The sequence below is a fragment of the Larus michahellis genome, chromosome 6 (genome assembly GCF_964199755.1).
Source record: "Larus michahellis chromosome 6, bLarMic1.1, whole genome shotgun sequence".
Lineage (NCBI taxonomy): Eukaryota > Metazoa > Chordata > Aves > Charadriiformes > Laridae > Larus > Larus michahellis.
Genome location: NC_133901.1, coordinates 73,289,906 through 73,310,254, shown reverse-complemented (window position 1 = coordinate 73,310,254; position 20,349 = coordinate 73,289,906). Strand labels below are relative to the sequence as shown.

The 20,349-nt window shown below is 56.1% G+C and overlaps 1 protein-coding gene across 2 annotated transcripts; it reads right to left on the bottom strand.

Annotated features, from left to right (window-relative positions):
- Positions 1 to 753: 753 nt before the first annotated feature.
- On the bottom strand, positions 754 to 18,629 carry DPYSL4 (dihydropyrimidinase like 4). 2 transcript variants are annotated; one of them, XM_074591948.1, is made up of 14 exons: positions 18,384 to 18,629; positions 15,726 to 15,814; positions 14,941 to 15,125; positions 13,898 to 14,062; positions 11,868 to 11,929; positions 11,694 to 11,774; positions 9,645 to 9,713; positions 9,419 to 9,539; positions 8,557 to 8,713; positions 7,349 to 7,490; positions 6,131 to 6,301; positions 5,122 to 5,301; positions 3,054 to 3,225; positions 754 to 1,820 (listed from the first exon to the last, which is right to left on the bottom strand). In XM_074591948.1, the coding sequence occupies exons 1-14, from the start codon at positions 18,627 to 18,629 to the stop codon at positions 1,729 to 1,731; spliced, it is 1,932 nt and encodes a 643-aa protein (XP_074448049.1). In that variant the 3' UTR covers positions 754 to 1,728. The 2 variants fall into 2 exon arrangements, with proteins under 2 accessions (XP_074448049.1, XP_074448050.1); XM_074591949.1 differs by lacking the exon at positions 18,384 to 18,629 and adding an exon at positions 17,799 to 17,909.
- Positions 18,630 to 20,349: the final 1,720 nt, after the last annotated feature.

Below are 20,349 nucleotides of genomic sequence, written 5' to 3'. Positions count from 1 at the left end.
AAAATGCTATTTAGAAAGAAAAGAAATAAATGTCTCCTTGCAATTGCAGGAAAAAAACAAACCAGAAAAAACAACCAATGAAATTAAATATTTTGTTTAAAATTAATTATAAAGTAGATGAACAAATGCATTTCCATATGTATTTGATGCAGAAGATACTACAAGTCATTACATTAAGCTATGAGATAATAGGTCAGATGAGATAATAAAAAAGAAAAAAAACACACACACAAAAATCCCTTCCTGGTTTAAATTTTTGAATTCAGGTAATAATGCATTCATTCATATTTAACTCATGGGTTAGTGCATCCAGAGCTGCCGAGCAGTACAATTTCAGCTTTCACCTATGGAGCAGATGCTTGCTCCTGTTTCCACAGCTCTTCTGTTCCCCTTTTCGCTCCCTGCTCCCGGACAGAGCTGGAAATGAGCGTCTGCCATTGCCCGAGGAGACACCGCCAGGTACAGCAGCTCCGGCTGCAGCTGCCTCTCACGGGCATCGAAGCAGTCTGGACCTAGGGGGCCAAATCTGACCATCCTCCTGGTATTTTAGCTTTATTTACAAACCAGAGGCTTTTGTGACCCCAAATCTGATCTAAGCAGAAGGGTGAGATTCTCCATTATTCCTACGCAGTTAATAATAAGCCTCTTCTCATTGTCAAAGGGGAGTACAGTGACCTGGAAGTCATGAACAGGCGTTACAAACCTTCGTGCATAAAAACCCAAAGGAAGAAAACACAAGAATTGACTCAGATGGACCAACCAATTCTACTATTTTACGATTTCCAACAAACTTTATTCAAGCCAAGGAACAGAAAACGAATGGCGAGCCATTCCGTTAGAGGTACATGCATAGCTTTGTGGCATAGAGGTTCACCTTTACTGTATATACCTTTAAATATAATAAACGGGCTATAATATCCTTTATAAAAGAGTCTGTCGTATGCAACTGGCCTTCAAATGAGCCTTGTTATTGGTTATAAGACTTACACTCGGTTCTTGAAAAACTGTATAAATAATCTTTTAAAAAACAAGCCTAAGAGGAAGACTGCAGCCCACCGGCGCGTCCGCCGCGGCTCGGTGTCCCAGGAGCCACCAGCACCCGTCCTGCCCACGGGGGCTGCGACCACCACAGTGACCGACGGCCGCTGCCGTCCCACAGAGCGGTGCTTGGCCACGGGCGCAGGGCCAGGACGGAGTAGAGATCTCCGCGGTGTAGAGATCTGCTGGGGGACACTGCAAACGCGAGGTGTAACCCACTGTAGTAAAAACACGGAGTCAGAAGTGCTTCTCGGTTAAAAGTCCTTTGACTAGAAAGGGCAGTGGACGCTACTCAACAGGGCAGTGGATGCTACTAGAAAGGAGCGTTTTCCAGCCAAAACGCACCTTGATTTTCATCCCGGGCAGGAGGGGGCCGGCGGCTGGGCCGAGCACGCAGCCCAGCGCATTCCGGGGCGCCCGCATGCAGGAGGGAAGGGCTGGCCAGGGGGCTACTGCAGAAACAGACTGGGGGAAACGGAGATGGGAGCGCTACCTCTCGGGGGGGTCACTCTATTTTCTACCTACAAGAAGAAGGGGCTGGGGCAGCTGACGAATGCTCGATGTCCATCCTGAGCTTGAGGAAACCCACCGTCCCCTTCCCGGCTGGCCCTGCAGGACGCGAGCAGCCCCCGGCAGCGGGGAGAGCAGCCACGCCGTGGGGCGGGGGGAGCGCGCAGCCCCCACTGCCCCTCAGGACAGCGAGGTGATGTTGGAGCGGCCGCCCGGGGGGGCCATGATCTTCTGCGCCGTGCGCCGGGCGATGTGGTCGTCCGCCTGCGAGCCTGGGGGAGAGGAAAGGCATGGGGGGTGCTGTCGGCACCAGGGAGGTGTCCCGCTGTTCTAAATGCACGAGTCATAAAACATTCCCTTCCTGGGAAATACTAATGCTTTCGCTGTATATCATTTTGGACACTATATTATCATAGTACAGTTTGGAATGCCTTTATTTGCCTGAATGTATTTATTTTTTATTGCTTCTTTCTGGAAAGCATTATAAATGGCTTTGCTGTAAATAAACAGTTTCTATATAATAAAAAGTGGGACCTTGAACATTTATTAAACAATATATCATTGAATCACAGAATGGTTTGGATTGAAGGGACCTTAAAGGCCACCCAGTGCCATACCCTGCCCTGGGCAGGGACACCTCCCACCAGCCCAGGTTGCTCCAAGCCCCGTCCAACCTGGCCTTGAACCCCTCCAGGGATGGGGCAGCCACAGCTGCTCTGGGCAACCTGGGCCAGGGGCTCACCACCCTCAGCACGAAACATTTCTTCCTTAGATGTAGCCCAAATCTTCCCTCTTTTAGTTTAAAGTCATTGCCCCTTGCCCTATCACAACAGGCCTGGCTAAAAAGTCCATCCCCATCTTTCCTGTAGGCCCCCTTTCAGAATTGAGAAGCCGCGTATGATCCATCTGCTTTCAACCAGCTAAGAAAACATTACAAGAGTCATTTTAGGGCAGAGCGTTGGCTTTCTGAGGTCCCCAAAGCTGCTGGACGCTGAGCTGAGCGATGCTGAACCGCTGCCTGCTTACGCAGAAAGAGCTAAGGAATGATCTTACTCGTTCCTGAAAATGGAGTTATTTGGCTGATCTCTACAAAGCCAACAACTTCTAACCCCCGAGTCGCAGGGATGCAGCCGGGGCTGATGTCCTGACCCCCCGACAGCCTCGGCAGCGTCCCCGCGGAGCAGGGCAGGGCTGCGGTGACACCGTCACCCTCAGCCCTGTCCTGCTCCCACAGCCGCAGCCTCTGCCCTGCGCGGGGCCAGTGCTCGCAGCCCCCCGGCTTCACACAGACCTTCCTCGGCGCATTTACACAGACACTCTTAACACGTTCTAGAGATTCCTTAGGCTGCGGCAACAGCAAGACTTGCTTTTTACTGAGCAAAAATTAAGTTTCTATCCCTCAGCTTGGCCCTGCCGCTCACATGCGCCCGGAACTGTGCGATCCCCGCGCAAGCCAGCCCCCCCGCCGCCTGCAGCCCCCCGACTTTCATGTCCCCAGGCCCTACCAGACAAGCTGAACCCCGACTGATGGAGGTTGCGCACGGCAGGAGCCTGGGCTTTGCCGGCACAGGGCGCGATCCTGGACGCCGGGGTGGGGGCCACGGCTTTGGCGCTCGCCAGGACCTCGTGGACGGGTCCGTCGTACAGCCCTCTGGGGACACCGTGGACTTCGGCCAGCTGCCAGCGGGGAGAAAGCGGAGGTGTAAGGCATGTATTTAAGCTGAGGTGAAAAAGAACCAGACCCGACCTACGCGTAATGACTTTTTGTCCCGCTGTCCGTGCTTAACCCCTTACGGAGGGCTTTTGGGGAGGCTGCACCCCCAGAGAGACCAGACCAGACGCCCCCCAGGCAGAGAGTGGCTCTGCCCACCCTCAACGCCAGGCAGGGGATGCTCCCGGACCCTGCAGGAACGTAGTGCTGCACCCCCACAAAGGTCCTGTCCTCCAGGAAAAGGGGCTCTGAGAGGCGGCCGGGGGGTGCCCGGCGTGCGCGGGGCCGTGCTCCCCTGAGGACAACATCCCAGGGGCGCGTGCCCCAGCCGGTGTCACCCGGTGTGACCGCCAGGTCCCCCTGCGGGGAGGATGAGCTCAGCCCTGGGCGCTCATGGCTGCCAGGGCAGCCAAAGCCTAGCGACTTCATTACCGGCGCTTCATCACAGATTTGCTTAAGGCTGTTTCTCCTCCCAGGCGAAGCAGTGACAGCCTTTGACAACCACAGGGTCAGAAGGGACTTGTTCTGAAGACAAAAAGTGCTGGGTTTCAAATTCAAAAGGCACAGACTGATAGGTTATCAAGACATATATAGCATTTTCTGTAGAAACGTTTCTCTTACATGACCTTTGTCTTCATCATGCTGAGTATCTTGTAAAGAAAATACCCTGCTCAGTGTTTTCCAGCGCTCTGTTTGACCGCAGCTCCTGTCAAAAGCTCTGGTTAAATCACGGATGGAGAGCTGGCACGGGCAGGCCGCCGGGCCGTTTGCAGAGCGCTGAACACGCCTGCCCGAACCCATTAACTGAACAAACCCACCCCTCCCCGCCGGGGCTGACGTACGGTCATCACCCCGCCACAGCAGCGGTGTCAGCTCAGCGCGCGTCAAGCTTTGTGTTGAGCAAACTCCAGCCTTTTTGATAAAAAATATGGCACGGCGTGTCTGCTTCCACAACGACAGAGATGCAGCCTGACTCTGAACAAGGAGCCCGGGGACTCTCTGCCCCATCCCCATCCCCATCCTGCAGGGACCTGGCAGGTCCCATCCAAGCCCATCCCCATCCTGCAGGGACCTGGCAGGGACACATCCCCCTCCCCATCCCCATTCCCATCCTGCAGGGACCCGGCAGGGACATATCCCCGTCCCCATCCCGCCCTGGCTCCGAGGCACCCCCAGGAGTCCCGCTGGGAGCCGGGGGTTCCTGCCGCAGCTGCCAGCGCTGCTGGTGCCTCTGCAGGTAATTTGGGGTCAATGATTTCTGCTCTGCCTTCACCTACAGCGCATAACAAAAATCTCTACGACAACACGCGGCACAGGGGAGGAGGGCAGAGCTGTTAAGAAGCTTTTCGTATATTTGCACGCCCTTGTATCTCCTGATAAAGCTGAGCTAGCACACTGAAGGATTTATCTTACTGCATTTCCAGTAACTACCGAATGCTACATCCATTAGTCTTTGAGAGATGCAGAGCAGGCACTGGGAATACAACAACAACACAAACTTTTCCAGCACAGGTAGCGGAGGAATTCCTCCCTTCGGCCTCAGTGCAAAACAAACAAAACCAGATTTGCTATAAAGCAAAATATTTTTGCTTCATAACTTCAAAATAAGCAAATAATACTCATAATAGTAGTATTATTAGTTATAACAGTAAAATAGGCATTAATGATTAATGTGCTAAGCCACACACCAAAGCACTTAACATGACAACATTACAAATTTCCAAGAAGAAATAATAATATTCCTGTTTCTGGAATTTCCTGTTCCTTCTACCAGGAAGGTCACTGTAACAGTGACGGCAATACAATAATGCAGAGAGATTGCCAGGAAAACACGGGATTACTGCAAATAAAGTTCTCCTTACCCTGTTTCTTGCCTTTATCCTTTTATAAACAAAATCAGGGAAGGTCTTTCGAGGAATGAAGCGACCCGACCCCTGGGTGACAAAGAGGTTTCCATCTTCAAGAACAACTCTTCCCTGGCTTATGACCACGGTGGGAACGCCGTGGCACTCTGTGCCTTCAAATATGTTGTACTCCACGTTCTGGAAAGAACAAACCAAGATATCCAGCGTGGCCGAGACTGAAGAAGAGAAGTGATGGTCTGGCCAACTCCACACACAACCCCGTTTTTGTACCTTGCTCCTCGCGCACTCTCAGTCGTACTGAACTAACGCCGCACATTTCAAATAAGGTGGGTCTTCTAATGGGCTGAACTAAAGCAAACTGGTATGGAGAAACTAAATCCCCCAAACACTCAGTACTTGCCCTGAGCAAGTACTTTGACTGTATGCGAACAATCAATTCTCGCTAAGCCCCAGAAGAGCTCTGCCGAAGTTCTCCATCCGGGGACAGAAGTTCTTCTCATTTCTTCCCAGTCACTGCAAGTCTCCCACCAAAACGGGTCTGCAAAGTCAGGTGTGTTTTGTGGGAAGTGCAAAATCGTGCCGCTTTCTTCAAATGCTCCCACTACTATCACTAACAGACTACCCAAAAAATAAACTTTACAGTAAAAAATGCAGAATTATTGAAAAGCAAAAGTGAATTTCCTGGACAAAAATATAACCCGTTCCTCTTTTTTAAAGAAAAGATCGTAAAATTTGTGTACCAGAGGCTGACTGTCTCAGAGCAGTCACTCTGCGACTCAGTTACAACCCTACCCCTTCCCAAATCTCCAGCTTTACAGTAACCAAAGGATATTTTCATTTACTTGTGTGTTAAAAAAGAAATGCATGGTCCTTCATCGCTTTACCCACATGAAGGGCTCCTCCCTCGCTGAACGACCTGATCTTTCTGATCTGAAGAAATGCACTGCTTTACCGCTCTCGTCTGACTCTAAAACCAGCTCAAGAAAATAATTTAAAAATATTTTACCAGATTGTGGGTTTTTGCTGAGATGATTTTGGTAGCCTTGGGGTTCCACAAAACCAGGTCTGCGTCAGCGCCCACGGCGACGCGCCCCTTCCTGGGGTAGCAGTTGAAGATCTTGGCGGCATTGGTGCTGGTCACTGCCACGAAATCGTTCTCGTCCATCTTCCCGGGGACCTGGGAAACAGAGGAGGAGAAGGACCGTCCCCGGAGACACGTCCTGCTCCCAGCCGCGGGCAGCAGCCCCGTCCCCGTGCCTGGACCCTGCGTGAGGATCCACACGGCGACGGGGCCGCAATTACGGGGAACTGCAGGAGACATATGGGGGGCTGAGCCTTGTCCCTGTCGGTTAAATCATGCAACAGAGGTTTTCATTTTCCCTCGACTCTGAAATTTAAAGTCTCTAAAAACAAGACCTGCACTGGTAAGCTCCAACGCCCTGCACAGGTGCCTCACGCTCACCAAAGACGGTTAACGAAATTACAATGAAGAAAGACTGGAAGTGAACCTAAATAGTGCTAATTATCATCTTTATTTATTATCTTAAGATAAATTCTATTTATCTTAGAGACTTCAGGGTGGCTTGGTTCCCAAGCTCCTGGAAGTCCGCACAGAGGTGCCTGCTCGGCGGGATGCCGGCTGGAGCCTCCCAGGGATGCGCCTTAGGAGGGCGGCGTGCTCCCGCACAGGGACAGGGACTCGGTCCCCCCAGCCAGAAAGGGTGGTCCCGTGCAGGGGGATGTCATGCCCATGTACCACGGCTCTCCCTCGGCAGCAGAGCTCCGCTGCCCAGACGCCATGGAGGTGCCGTGGGAACCTGTCCCCAGCGGTGGGGCCCGGGGCTGGCGGGCACGGCCACGGCCATGGCCACCAAGGGACAGACACCCTGTCCCCAGCCGCCTCCCCAGCACTCCTGCAAGCACCAGGGCAGAGGAACGTCGCGTCTTACCCTCAGGAAAATGTGTTTGAGAGACCTTCTCTTGCGCCTGCGAGTGAGAGTGGGGTGGATGATCCCCCTAACGAAGCCTTTGAAGACACTTTGAAGGCATTCGAGTGTCACATTTTCTCTCATTAGCAAACTCCTCTGAAGTAACAGTCTAGACAATGTCACACCTCCTGGCTCGTTTGCATTAACGAGGACACTGACATCACCTAGCACAAGCGCTGCTCACATGCGCTTTCATCCACAGCTCCGCAGGGAATCAGCGTTCTCTCAGTACTTACCACACACTTTTCCCAGATTATCGCCATCCGCTCTTCGATGCCGTTGGTTCCCTCGGGGATGAGGGTGAAGTTGTCCTTCCCCACAGCCTTCTGCGCGGTGCTGAAGGTGCAGTGAGCGCTGCCAGTGACCTGCAGGTCCCCGCTAGGCAAAGCACGGCGGAGGAGGTCAGAGGAGGCACCTGCGGTGCAAACACCCTCCCCGGCACTGCCACCACCTCCTCGGCACTGCCACCACCTCCTTGGCACTGCCACCACCGCCCTGGCACTGCCACCACCTCCTCGGCACTGCCACCACTTCCTCGGCACTGCCACCACCGCCCTGGCACTGCCACCACTTCCTCGGCACTGCCACCACCTCCTCGGCACTGCCACCACCGCCCTGGCACTGCCACCACCTCCCCACCGGTGACACCGCTCCTCTGTGCAGGCAAAAGCCACCCACACCCAGAGAACTCTCTGGGGCACTGCTGACTTGGGGGCTCCGTGCTGGGTCTGTTCGGTTCAGATGGGTTTCACCAAGACGACTGCAAAGGCGGGCGACTTACAAGCCATAAATGCCAAAAGAAGTCAAGTTAAAAGGCACTTTTATGGGTACACAGAGGCATCTCCCTCTACTAATTTATGCAGGAATCAAGCACTGGAATCATCTAAGAGACGTAAACAGCAGCCTCACAAGCACTATTGATGTTCTCTCCTAAGCTGGACATTATTTTTACTGTTTAAAACAACATTTTAATATTTGCATCTCCCCTTCTGAAGGAGGAACCGGGCAACGTGAGCCTGATTTTTACAGGAAAAACCCGGTAACTATCACCTGGCTTCATCCAAGCACAATTTAGACCCTTTTGAAAGAGTCACCCTGCTCAAAACACTGAAGATTTATTCTTTTGGTATAGAAAAGCGTGCCGATTGGTAATTTTTCCTACTCTGATTATCATGTGAAGGGGAAAGGTGAACTGTGTGCAAGCTCTGCTGTGCTGCTGCACCCCCAGTGCCCAGGGATGGGGGGAGGGAGGTGCCCGGGGAAGCAGAGGCTGTTACCCACCGGGGAAAGCTGGGGGGGTCGTGCCACGGAGGTCGGGGGCTGCGACCCCCGTCCAGCCCCGCTCTGGAGGCGGTCCTGGGGCTGGAAACGGCACCCGAATGAATGTGGGCAGGATGCAAACACAAGGGATGTGCTCAGGGATCCCCCCCGGCACGGAACTCACCAGGACAAGAGGGAGGTGAGATGATCCGGCGTGGTGGGGTCCGGGCTGATGGGGGGAGACGTGACGAAGGCGGCAGCTTTGGCCCAGTTTTTACTCCAGTAGTGCGAGCCGTCGGCGCCCAGGCTGGCGGTGATGGGCTCGCCGTACACAACCGTGCCTGCGGAGCAATCGGGGGGTGAGGGCAAACGTGCCGCGTGTCCTGCAGCCTCCTCACACCGCGCGCACACTCCGCGGCTAACGGCACGGCACGGTTTCACTCATCTTCAGTGTTCTCACTATTTCACCCACTTAAATTCACATTAATCCCTCAGATTATCTCGTACAACTGGGAAACGCTGGCAAAACAGGTTTTGAATCCCTCTGTTTTCTCCTTAGAGCAAACATACGTTTGTACCTACAAACCCCCTCGCCTTCCTCTAACTCAAACCAGCGCCCCTGGCAGGCACCCGGCTGGGGGCAGAGGCGGCTGCGGACCCCCCGTCCCCGGGCACGGCCTCCTGCTCCCCGCAGGATCGCTCCCAGCTCTCCCCACTCTAACCCCAGTCTGAAGTTGGAGTTTGCTCCGGGCCCATTTTTCATTTAGTTCATGACAAACGATTGCGAGTGAATTATTTCCTTTTTTTCAGCGGCAGCTACTGAGATCCAGGTGTCAAGGTTTCAAGCACATTTCCTCAAATCTTCCCAGCTGAGAGCAATTAGCTCTGGCACACTCCGCAAAGAAAAGCCTACACTGAGTTTTAGCACCCTTAAAATGTGAGAGAACGTGGGTGATAACGAGTTCTTAAACCTTGCAGCTAGACTGATATTCCTGGCCATATTTAAATGGGCTCGTTTAGCATGCAAACACAAAACGGCGCGTTACCTTTCCTCTTTGCTTGAGCTAACATGTCTGCTGCACCTCTGCTCATCACTTTGGTGACGTACAAGGGGCAGTTGGCCTGTTTGGCGATGGTAATGGCGCGGTACACCGCCTCCGCTTCCACCTGCGGGCACAGAACTGGGGCAGAAACATCCCCGGGCGCCTCGGCCAACGCCGCAGCGGTGGGTCCGAACCCCCCGGCAGCTCCACGAAGGGCTGGAGATGTTACCTCCTCGGGGCGGCTGAGCACGTGCCCTTCTGGCCCTGTAATCCCGAGTTCCAGCAGCCTCTTCTGCTCCTGGGTGGAGGAAAACGAACGGAAGAGCAGTGAGTGACACGAACAGCCCCTCTGAAGCTATGCGGGGGACAAAACGCCTTTTCTGAAGTACCCGAAGGACGATGGAAATTCATGAATGTGACCGGGCAACACCATTTATACCTGTGACACTCCGTAAGCCGCTGCAGCAGAGGCAAGGACATTAACCAACGCTACGGACCAGATCTCACAGGCTTTAAAGGCTCCCGCTCTTAGAGGATGGTTGTTTTTCCATCCCCCGTATTCCTGTTGCAGACATCCTCCGAGTTTGTCCCCAGGTCATCACGCTGACAGCTTAAAGAAATACTTCTGAAGACACCGAACTGCTTGGGATCGCACCATGTTTCACAGGCAGCTGAAGAAAAGGTTTCTCAGATAAAATCCCGGGGAGGTGGGAATTGGGAATTAGCCTTTCTCCTGTTTGTCCCAAGAAGCCCATCTGAAGGACTGGGATCCCGCTTTCATTTAAACTCTCCTCCCACACCAGCCTGAACACTCGTGTCACCGTAAGCCAAAAGGAACTGTGAGTCTAATTCTGCCTTCCGTCATCTGATTGCAGCACGCAGCTAAGATTTTATTTTCCAAAGGTAAAAAGTAATGAACACGAGCAAAGTCTGCAATACCAAGGAAGTTCCTGAGAGCAGTTTTGGGAAATAAATATTGCCAAGTGTGAGGTTCGTTGTTTCAAAAGGTTACTTTCTAGACCTCTCCATTTTCTCGAGCGTGCAGACAGTGTGACCAGGGCTCACTTAGGGCAGCCAGTCAGCCCCAAAGCGCACGTGCTGGAACCACCCACGAGCCCCTGTGAAGAGTCCTGGGACAGAACCCAGAGTGCGTGAGGAATCGGGAGGACGCTGCCGATTTCAGCAGGAGCCCCTGACCCTCCTGTGTGTTCTCCTGCCTGCAGACAGTGACCCCAGGGGCTCCCGTCAGCCCTGTCCCCCCAGCGCCTGGGTTCTCAGCTTACCCCAGGGAGCGGGTCCCCCCCGGTGCAGGGGCAGGATGCAGGGACAGGGGGTCTGCAGTCCCCCGCCCGCTGCGGGGCTCAGTGCCCACCCACACACACTGACCATGGCTGCTCTGCTGCAAGGCCACCAGCACAGCTCTTGGTGGAGGTCTCCGAGCAAGAGGGGTGATTTTAGTGTGGCCAGCAGGACTGGGGCAGTGCTGGTCCCCTGTACGGGGCACTGGTGAGGCCCCACCTCGAGGGCTGTGTCCAGTTTTGGGCCCCTCACCACAAGACAGACCCCGAGGGGCCGGAGCGTGTCCAGAGAAGGGCAACGGAGCTGGTGAGGGGTCTGGAGCACAAGTCTGGTGAGGAGCGGCTGAGGGAGCTGGGGGTGTTCAGCCTGGAGAAAAGGGGGCTGAGGGGAGACCTTCTCGCTCTCTACAGCTCCCTGAAAGGAGGGGGCAGCCGGGGGGGTTGGGCTCTTCTCCCAAGGAACAGGCCATGGGACAAGGGGAAATGGTCTCCAGTTGCGCCAGGGGAGGTTTAGGATGGATATCGGGAACAATTTCTTCGTGGAAAGGGTTGTCAAGCGTTGGAAGAGGCTGCCCAGGGCAGTGGTGGAGTCGCCATCCCTGGAGGGATTTAAAGGATGGGCAGACGTGGGGCTTAGAGATATGGTTTAGTGGTGGTTTTTGTCAGAGTTACTTTGATGGTTGGACTCGATGATGTGAAAGGTCCAACCTAGGTGACTCTGATTCTATGACTGTACGATGCCCCGTGGACAGCAGGCACCGGGAAGTGCTCGCTGTCCTCTCCCCAAGGCAACCCGTGTCACAGCGGGATGCTGCTCCTCTCGCAGCTGCACCCACCCCCACTGACTCTGCTGAGGCCAGAAGCTGCTGGCACCGCTCCACCGCCCACCAGCGATCCAGCCCAGCTCTTAAAGGCAGCACTTTGCCTGAAACCGAAGTACTCTGGTCAACCTGTAATTTAAAGGCATATAAATACTGTACCTCATCGACGATGTCTCCGTTTTCCGCATGCACTTGGGCAATGGCCCCCAGGTCTCGGATAATGCAGAATATTTCATACATCTGCCAAGAGACAGCGGGTTGCCCAACGTCAGACACGTCGCAGCTCACGCCCGGAGCCTGGGGAGGGCTCCCACTGGACGCTGGCTGCGTTACCTGGGCATCGCTGCACTGGAGCTTGTCTTTGTAAGCCATAAAAACCAGGAAGGAGTTCACACCTTGAGAAACGAAAATGAAACGTGCGTTTATTGTCCCATTGAGAGCTCGGTACGGGCTGAGCAGGGGGCGTTCGAACCAGGGGGGCTTTGTGCAGGCTGGAGTTAGACTGAAAGCAAAGCAATCTACGGGCTGAAACGGGGACTGTCCCCACAAGAACTGAACACCAAAGCGCGGGGGCCGTGAACGACAATTCACCCCGACCCTTGCATGCACGGGAACCAAAACAACCAACCCGCGCTCCATTTGTGATTTGGGTACTCGGTAACGTGCTGCAAACTCACGGAATCAAATGCATTGCTCCAAGCTGAGTTCTCCCCCCAGAGGTGGTTTCAATTTATGGTTTATCCCCAGCTTCTTTCTGATAACTGTTTGATTTACTGCATTAGTGCTAAGACTAGAAATTGCAGCAGAAGATGAAACTCTTTAATATCAGAGCAGTGTTATTTAGTGCCCGTTATCAACCCAGAGCAATGGATGCGCAGTACTTTGCATCCCGCATTGCACAGCCCTCATTCACTTCTAAGATAAAAGGTGACTGATGAAGCACCGAGTCGAAGCCGGAGAATTGCTGCTGTGTTTTATGTGGATAGAGGCAGCAACTAATCCCAACCACAATCAAATCACAAACAAACTGTATTTCATAGGAACGTGCATATGAAAAATACCCGGTATAAGCTTGGAATAGCTACATTACTGCAGCCACTCTGCATTTTAATAGGAAATTCACTGCAAATTTCTATGTTAATTGACCAATTAAGCCCTTGCTCGCAAGGCTGCAAATTACACTGAAGTCATTTAGATCTACATTAGCATATCTGAAAGCAAAACGTAGTTCCGAACATGGAAATAAGTATTAATGAAATGCATGAATTCCTGATGCATGGCCTGGTTTCCAGCAAGCCACGTCCCGCGAACACTTCAGGGTGTGCAGGAATTACAACAAAATCTCTATGGAAAGCCCAAAGGTTGGTTTCATTCTACAAGTTCCGTCTTGAGCGTTTTTATTTAAACACTTTTCTGCACATCAGGCAGCCTGACTGAGAGTGCCCGATACCATTCCTTTAGTTTCCCAAATCCATTTCCATGACTGGGCTGTACACTGCCCGAAGGCGAGAGCACAGGAACGAGATCTTATGGCAGGAATCCGGTGGCAATAGCCCTGTCCACACCTTTCTCCTAGATGGCAAAGGACGGGTAGTTCACACCTCAACAGCGAAGGTGCACGGTCCCCTGTGCACACCCCTTATCACAGAATCACAGAACGGTTTGGGCTGGAAGGGACCTTAAAGGCCACCCAGTGGCACCCCCTGCCCTGGGCAGGGACACCTCCCACCAGCCCAGGTTGCTCCAAGCCCCGGCCAACCTGGCCTTGAACCCCTCCAGGGATGGGGCAGCCACAGCTGCTCTGGGCAACCTGGGCCAGGGGCTCACCCCCCTCACAGCCAACTTCTGCCTCACATCTCATCTCAGTCTCCCCTCTGTCAGTGTAAAACCCTTCCCCCTGGTCCCATGGCTCCCCTCCCTGCTCCAGAGTCCCTCCCCAGCTTTCCTGGAGCCCCTTGAGGGACTGGAAGGGGCTGGAAGGTCTCCCCGGAGCCTTCTCTTCTCCAGGCTGAACCCCCCCAGCTCTCTCAGCCTGTCCCCACAGCAGAGGGGTTCCAGCCCTCCCAGCATCTCCGGGGCCTCCTCTGGCCCCGCTCCAACAGCTCCGTGTCCTTCTGCTGTTGGTGCCCCAGCGCTGGAGGCAGCACTGCAGGGGGTCTCACAGAGCGGAGCAGAGGGGCAGAACCCCCCCCTCGCCCTGCTGCCCACGCTGCTTTTTATCCCTGGGTAAGGGGAGCACGGCAGAGCAGCAATAACTATCAAAGCTTACCCTATGGCGACTTGCTACGTGCCCGTGCTGCAGGCATTACGGAGCGGGTGTTGTTTGTGTGGTTACTGCCAGACACCGCTCCTCCCGTCCTTACCCTTGTCCTTCACCAGGGCTTCCAGCTCCTCCTTCAGGCTCTCGTGCCAGCGGGGGACGTCGACGTGCAGGGAGTAATCGCAGCAGGCCTGGCTGTCGGCGCTGCCGCGCCACTGCTCGTAGGCAGCCAGGAGGCTGGTCCCCGGCTCCGGGCAGACGTGGTCAACTGCGGGAACACCGCGGGGTTAGCAGGGAGAGCGCGGGAGAAACACCCGGGGAGCGCCGCGGCCACCCTCACTCCTGTGCGAGCCTTCGCTGCTGTGAACAGGAGACGCTTTAATACTAACTCACGTTTACAGCATTGATTAAAGATGAAGGATAATAAACTTCCCGGATAAAGCGCAACAAACGGCACAAAGGAACTCGAAGTTACTGCCACTCTTGTGCCTTTTTCTCACACAGCCCCCCCAGCACAGCACGCCAGAGCGGCCGGTGGCCACAGCGTGTCCTTGCACACCCTTGCACAGCCCCCCCGGGCATCGCTCACGGGCAGCCGGTCACCCGCCGGTCACCCACCGCCCCCCAGCTCCCGCCGCCCCCCTCAGCATCGCTCCTGCTCCCCCCAGCACGGGCCGCGGGGTCGGTACCCAGCTACGCCGGGACTCGCTGAGGCTGGTCCTTCAGCCACACGCTACAGCGGGCCTCGGCACCAGAACAAGAACAAAACAGAAATCTAAATTATTTTACACTAAACACAAAAACAGAACCCGTGCTCACCAAGAGCTGAAAAACTCATATAAAAACACAGCTGCAAAGCTACTGAAAACATATTAAAAGGTGTTCAAAGTTTTCTTCTATTTTACTCTCTTATGAGGTGAAGCAGGAGCAACTATATATTTTTAATAGATGTGCGTAGCAACAGAAGGAGGTTCTGAAAGGTACATAATGCATTTTAATTAGCTTTGTAATGCTTTGATTACTGCAGCAAAAACGAACGTTTCTCTGCTATGAGGGTAAATAATCTCTGCGACGATAAAAGGCCCAGGGTATTTTGCTAAACAGTGTTCTACTTTAGAAATCTGTTCAGAGGCTGCTCCGTCTTACTGATCATGGTGGTTCCTCCTGCCAGGGCAGCTTTTGTGCCTTGGAAGAAGCCGTCGGCAGGGGTCATGCCCATGACGGGCATCTGCAGTCTGGTGTGGACGTCGATCCCCCCCGGCATCACCATCTGCCCGTAGGCATCAATTGTCTTTACGCCACCAGGAACAATCAGGTTTTCTCCAATTTGCCTGAAAACAATATTAAGATCTCCTGTTAATTGGCAACGGCTTTTAAGTGAGGATGCAAAAGCAACTACTCCTAAGCGCTGCTCGTGGGTGCGCACCCACGGGCACTGCTCGGGCTCCCCCCGGGGGCAGCTGCACGCAGGGCGCTCGGTCGGGCGCAGGAGCGGAGCTGGGGTCCCACCGCAGCTCCCAGCCCCCCCCAGCTCCCACCCACCCCTCCCGGCCCAGCAGCTCCCAGCCCACCCCTCAGCGCTGGGACACATCGGGCCACCACCCGAGGGACCCTGCGCAGAAGGGAGGAGCCGCTGCGGTCTCCGTGCCGCACCGTGTGCCGCTCGTGTGCCTTCGCAGCGCTAAACCTGGCTCCTCACCTGTCCCCTGCCCAGCTTACAGCGGAGCACGGGCTGCCAGCCTGTACGTCCTCCCAGCCACAGACGCACACTAATGGAGCTCCTTCTTGACACTATTCTACAAAGCTGTCCTTGTTTTTCAAAAACGAAACATATTTCCAAGAGAAAAATGACAGAAGGGAACCTTGTTCAAATCCCACGGCACTGTATCATGCCTGGAAATTACATTACCAAATATAAATTTTTAACTTACTTTATTAAACCATCTTCCACATAAATGTCTGCATAAAATGACTGATCATCGTTGACAATTTTCCCTCCTTTGATCAGAAGCTGGTCACTCTAATGGGAAAAAAATCACAGTTTTTTAAACATTACTTTTTTGGATGCTACTTGACTCATTATGAGCTTTCATTAAGCCTAGGACTTAATATTTTGCCCTTCAACCACGCAAGTTTAGCTGAATGTCCAAACTATCTGACATCAAAGCCCAGCTGTATTTCACAAAGGGAACCATATAAAATAGTCACTGGGAGGAACGCAGAGGTCCCTGGAAGCGCGGTACGAGCCCGGGGCAGACATCGCCCGGCCCAGCCCCGGGTACCAGAATGTCCCCCCGTTCCAGGGCTCTGGGCCGCGCAGCTCTGAGCGGAGCCGGCTGAGGGGAGCGCGCGGGGGGCACATCACCCCCCGACAGCCCACCAAGAGCCCCTCCAGAGCAGGTCCAGGGGCTGACCAAAGCTCTCAGCAGTTTTAAAAGGTTTGTAAGACGACATCCTGCAGCTCGGCCGTGTCCTGCCTCCTCCATCGGCTCCCACTACTGAGACTTTTACGAGCATCTTATTAACCTGGTAATTTACTGACGTTCGTTAGTTTTCACAGGCTTGTCTGAGGCAGATAATGCCTCAAGGACTTTCTTCACTTCAAAGCAAGACACTGGCACAGTTGTCAGATTTGCAAAATCTTTAACCAGAAAAATTAGAAAGCAGCAGCATCTGTGTCAATGTGTTAGCGCAGCCTAATTTAAGAGGATTCCTTCCCTCCTCTCTGGTGTTGCTGGAAAAATTACTACCAAGGCTAAAATGGGCAACACAAAGAGCATGGCCCTAGCACAAAAACAAGCGAGGGACGGAAGAGCACGTGGCAGTACAGCCCGACTCACAACACACAACGCGTGCTGATGCGAAACAGCCTGGAAAACATTTTGGAGTCTTGTTTTAAAGAGAGCACTGGCATACGAAACCCCCCACAATTATTAAAGAATTGTTTTTTAGAAGTATCAAGGGTTTTAATGCATCTTTATTGTTCTCTTGTCCCATAAAATCAATCGAAAGAAGCCTCTGTTCAAGCCTCTGCCCCATGGGAGAGCGCTACGGCCCCTCCCCTTGTGGGGCCCATCCTCACCCCACCCCCATCCTCTTCCTCTCCCCGTTCCCATCCTCATCCTCTCCCCATCCCCATCCTCATCCTCTCCCCGTGCCCACCCCATCCCATCCCCATCCCAGCGGGGCCACACCAGCTTCAGCCCCGCACGCCCCAAATCCGCTCCCGCTGCAGAGGAACGGGCTGGGCACCGGCCCCGGCAGCGCCCGGAGCCACCGGGATGTTTTGAAGGAAACTCAGCCGTGAGGCAGCAAAACGAGCGGAAAAAAAAAGCATCGCGATGCGGAGCTTTTCCCCGACCGCCGCCGCGGAGCGCTGGCACCGCGAGGGGAATCCCCTCCCACCCCCGCCCGGCGGGGGGGCGCCGGCTGCCCGGATCCCGGGGGGAGCGCGGCTGCCGCTCCGGGGGCGGAGGCGGCCGCGGCCACCGGGGCGAGCAGAGGCCGGGCAGGGGGGCAGGGAACACGGCAGGCGGATGCTTCCCCCCTCGCCGAGCCCGTTCCGCGGAAAAAGCGGTCCCAAAACACGTTTTCCGCCCCAGAGCCCAAAGGAAAGTTGGGGCGGCGGCGGGGCGGCCCCGCGGCCGCGGTGAGGGTCGCGCCAGCCTTTGTCCCCCGGCCGGCGGGACCCCGGCTGCGCCCCCGCCCGCGCAGACAAAGCGCCGGGGCCGGGCCGCGGCCAACAAAGGGAGCGGCGGGGCCGGGGGCTGCCCCCCCCCAACACCTCCCGCAGCCCCTGCCCGGGAGGGACGGCTGCTCCGGCAGCGCCGGCCGCCAGGTCCCGACCCCCACGAGCGGACAAAGCCCCCGCAGCGCTCCCCGGGCGTCCGGCCCCGCGGGCGGCGGGCACCGACCCGCTCCACCACCGCCGGACGGGCACCGGGCCCGCAGCCGCCGGGGGTGCCGCCCGCCCCCGCGCCGCGCCGCGCCGCGGAGTCCCTCACCGTGATGCGGGGGACGCTCTTCTTGCCCTGGTGCGACATGTCCCCGCCGCGCTCCGCCCGCCTCTGCCAGCCCCTGCCTCTGTGCGTGTCCCTGCCGGCACGGCCCCGCCCGCGCGCGCGCCCCCCGCCCGCCCGGGGCCGCGCTCCCGGCGCCGCGGACAAAGCGGGCCCGGGGGGCCGGGAGCGGAGCGGGGCCGGGAGCGGAGCGGGGCCGCTCGGGTGGTCCCTGCGGGACCGGCGGCGGGACGGGGCACGCACCCCCCCGCCCCGGCACTGCCGCCGCGGACAGGGGCCGGCGGGCGCGGGGGCACGTGGAAGTTGCGTCCCCCGAAGGAGAAGTGGCCGCTCGCCCCCACCTCGGACCGTCCCCTGCCAGCGGCCGCTCCGCCGGCCTCTGCCCGGCCCCGGCCCCCTTCCCGGACGCGCCACGGGCTGGGACGGGACGGGGCCCCCGCTCGCCCTCCCGCGGGGTCTCGGCCAGGACGGCCCCGGGCCGCCGGTACCGCCGGGGGGGCCGAGGGCGCCGGGCCGTATCTCCCCCCGCCCGTTGGCTCCGTGCCTGCCCCCGCCGCAGCCGCCCCTTACCTGCGGGCAGCCGTCGGGCAGCTCTCCCGGGGGGGCGGGCGCCGGGGGCGGCGCGGCGGGGCCGGGGCCGGCGGAGGAGGGGGTCCCGCGGCCGGGGGCGCCGAGCGAGGCGAAGTCCAGCGTCTTGTTGTCGAAGGCGTCCTCCACGCTGCAGAACATCCCGCCGCGCTTCTGCCGCGGCCGCGGGCTGCCCGCGCCCAGCCCCGCGAAGCAGGCGGGCATGGCCGCCTCCCGCCCCCCCGCCATGACTCCCCCCCGCCGCCCCGCTCCGCTCCCGCCGCGCCGCCGCCGCCGCCTGGCCCCGCCGAGCCCCGCAAAGCGCGTTAAAAGCAGCGCAGGGACCGGCCGCCCCCCCCCGCCCCGCCCGCGGCCGTGACCATCCACCCGTGCACGGCCCCGCGGGAGCTCCGGCCCCCGCCGCCCGGGGTGGCATCGCCCGGCCCCGCCGGTGGCACCCGCGGCGCCGGTGGCTGCGGGGGGGAGCGGTCTCCGCCGGCGCTGCCCCGGGGCGAAGCCGCTGTCACATCGCGGCTGGCGGCCGCTGCCCCCGGCGGGTGCGGGACGGGCGGGATCCCACCGCGATTAAGCCGTGGGAAAACGAGAAAAGTCAGCACTCAGCTCGGGAGGAGGTAAGCTGCGGCGCTGGGCCTTGGCAAGAATATTTTTTATTCGCGATTTAGTCAATTTTTCAGGTAGAACTTAAAAAATGGTTAAAGAATGACGGTATTATTAAAAAAAAAATCAGCAAAGTTGCTATAACTAATCAAAGGCTTCCTTTTTGCAACCTGGGAAAAGAACCAAAGCAACTGATCTAATCTGAAGGTTTAAAACAGATCTTTTTATTAAAAGTTTACAATAATTTATTTATTTTACAAATGAATAGAAAGTCTCTTGATAGATATCATATGAATCACAATACAAAAATATGTGTAAAATTCTGTAATTGATCGATCCAGCCCTATTTTAGGCCTGTCAATTACTGCTTCAGCACTGAACCAAACATTACGTATTTAGGATATGGTTGTTAGGATTATATTAGAGAGCACAAGTCACGGCACACTGGCCATTGGGAAAAAAAAGGAAACATTTTTTCTGGTTTACATTTTGCATAAGTTTACAATAGTTCCTTTTTATAAAATGTACAGTAGATAAGTACAGGGTTTAATACACATATTCACAATACGATTTCCTGAGTCTAAACTAAATCCCGTTCTGTGCTGACGCACGCTGCCCGCCGGGACGCAAAGGGAGGTGGCGTCGCTCCCCGCGAGGGACGCTCGGGTGCGTTTTCTCCTCATGGTCAGGAGTGTTGTCCGCAAGCTGTGTAAGGCACTCGGGGATGCACTGAAGGCTACAGGTATTACTAGAGCAGAATTCTGTCAATAACAGCCACAGTCCTCCAACAGCTTGAACAGGGCGGCCGGGCCTGACGGACACAACGCGCGGTGGGTGGCACCAGCTGCAGTTCCAGCGGATTTCAGTTTAGACGTGTTGCTCTGGGGATGTGGCCACCGGCCGGTGCCACTGCGGTGCAATGGCCTGCGGCCACGGGACCTGGGCAGGGAGGTCCAGCCGCTCCGGTGCTCCTTTGGAGACCCTGCGTGCGTGACCCAACGCACCCGCTGCTCTGACTCTTGGGGGCTAAACGTAGCCACCGGGGTGTATCGGTAACGCACCAGTGAGACACTCGGGTCATCGGGCCCCGTCTTGTCGTTATTTGGAGGGCAGCTGGGGAACTTCTACGCGGTGCTTACAGGGGAGAAGCTGGAGTGGTCGGCAGCCCCTGCCCGAGGAGCGGGCGCTCGCCAGCTCGCCACCCGGGCGGTGACCCCCACCTTCCCCTGCTGATGTACACCTGCGGCGGGGGACGGATGGGCTGCGGGAGAAAGCCTTATGACAGAGCCCCAGACGAGGGTAACGCTCCCCCCCGCGGTCCTCTGGCTTTGAGACCGGGTTTGGAACAGAA

Coding starts and splice junctions, on each gene's coding strand:
- DPYSL4 (XM_074591948.1), bottom strand. CDS start 18,629: ATGGCGGGGGGGCGGGAGGCGGCCATGCCCGCCTGCTTCGCGGGGCTG. Junction 6,302..7,348: donor TAATCTGGGAAAAGTGTGTG/GTAAGTACTGAG, acceptor TCTGTTTCCCAG/GTCCCCGGGAAGATGGACGA. Junction 5,302..6,130: donor CAGCAAAAACCCACAATCTG/GTAAAATATTTT, acceptor TGTTCTTTCCAG/AACGTGGAGTACAACATATT.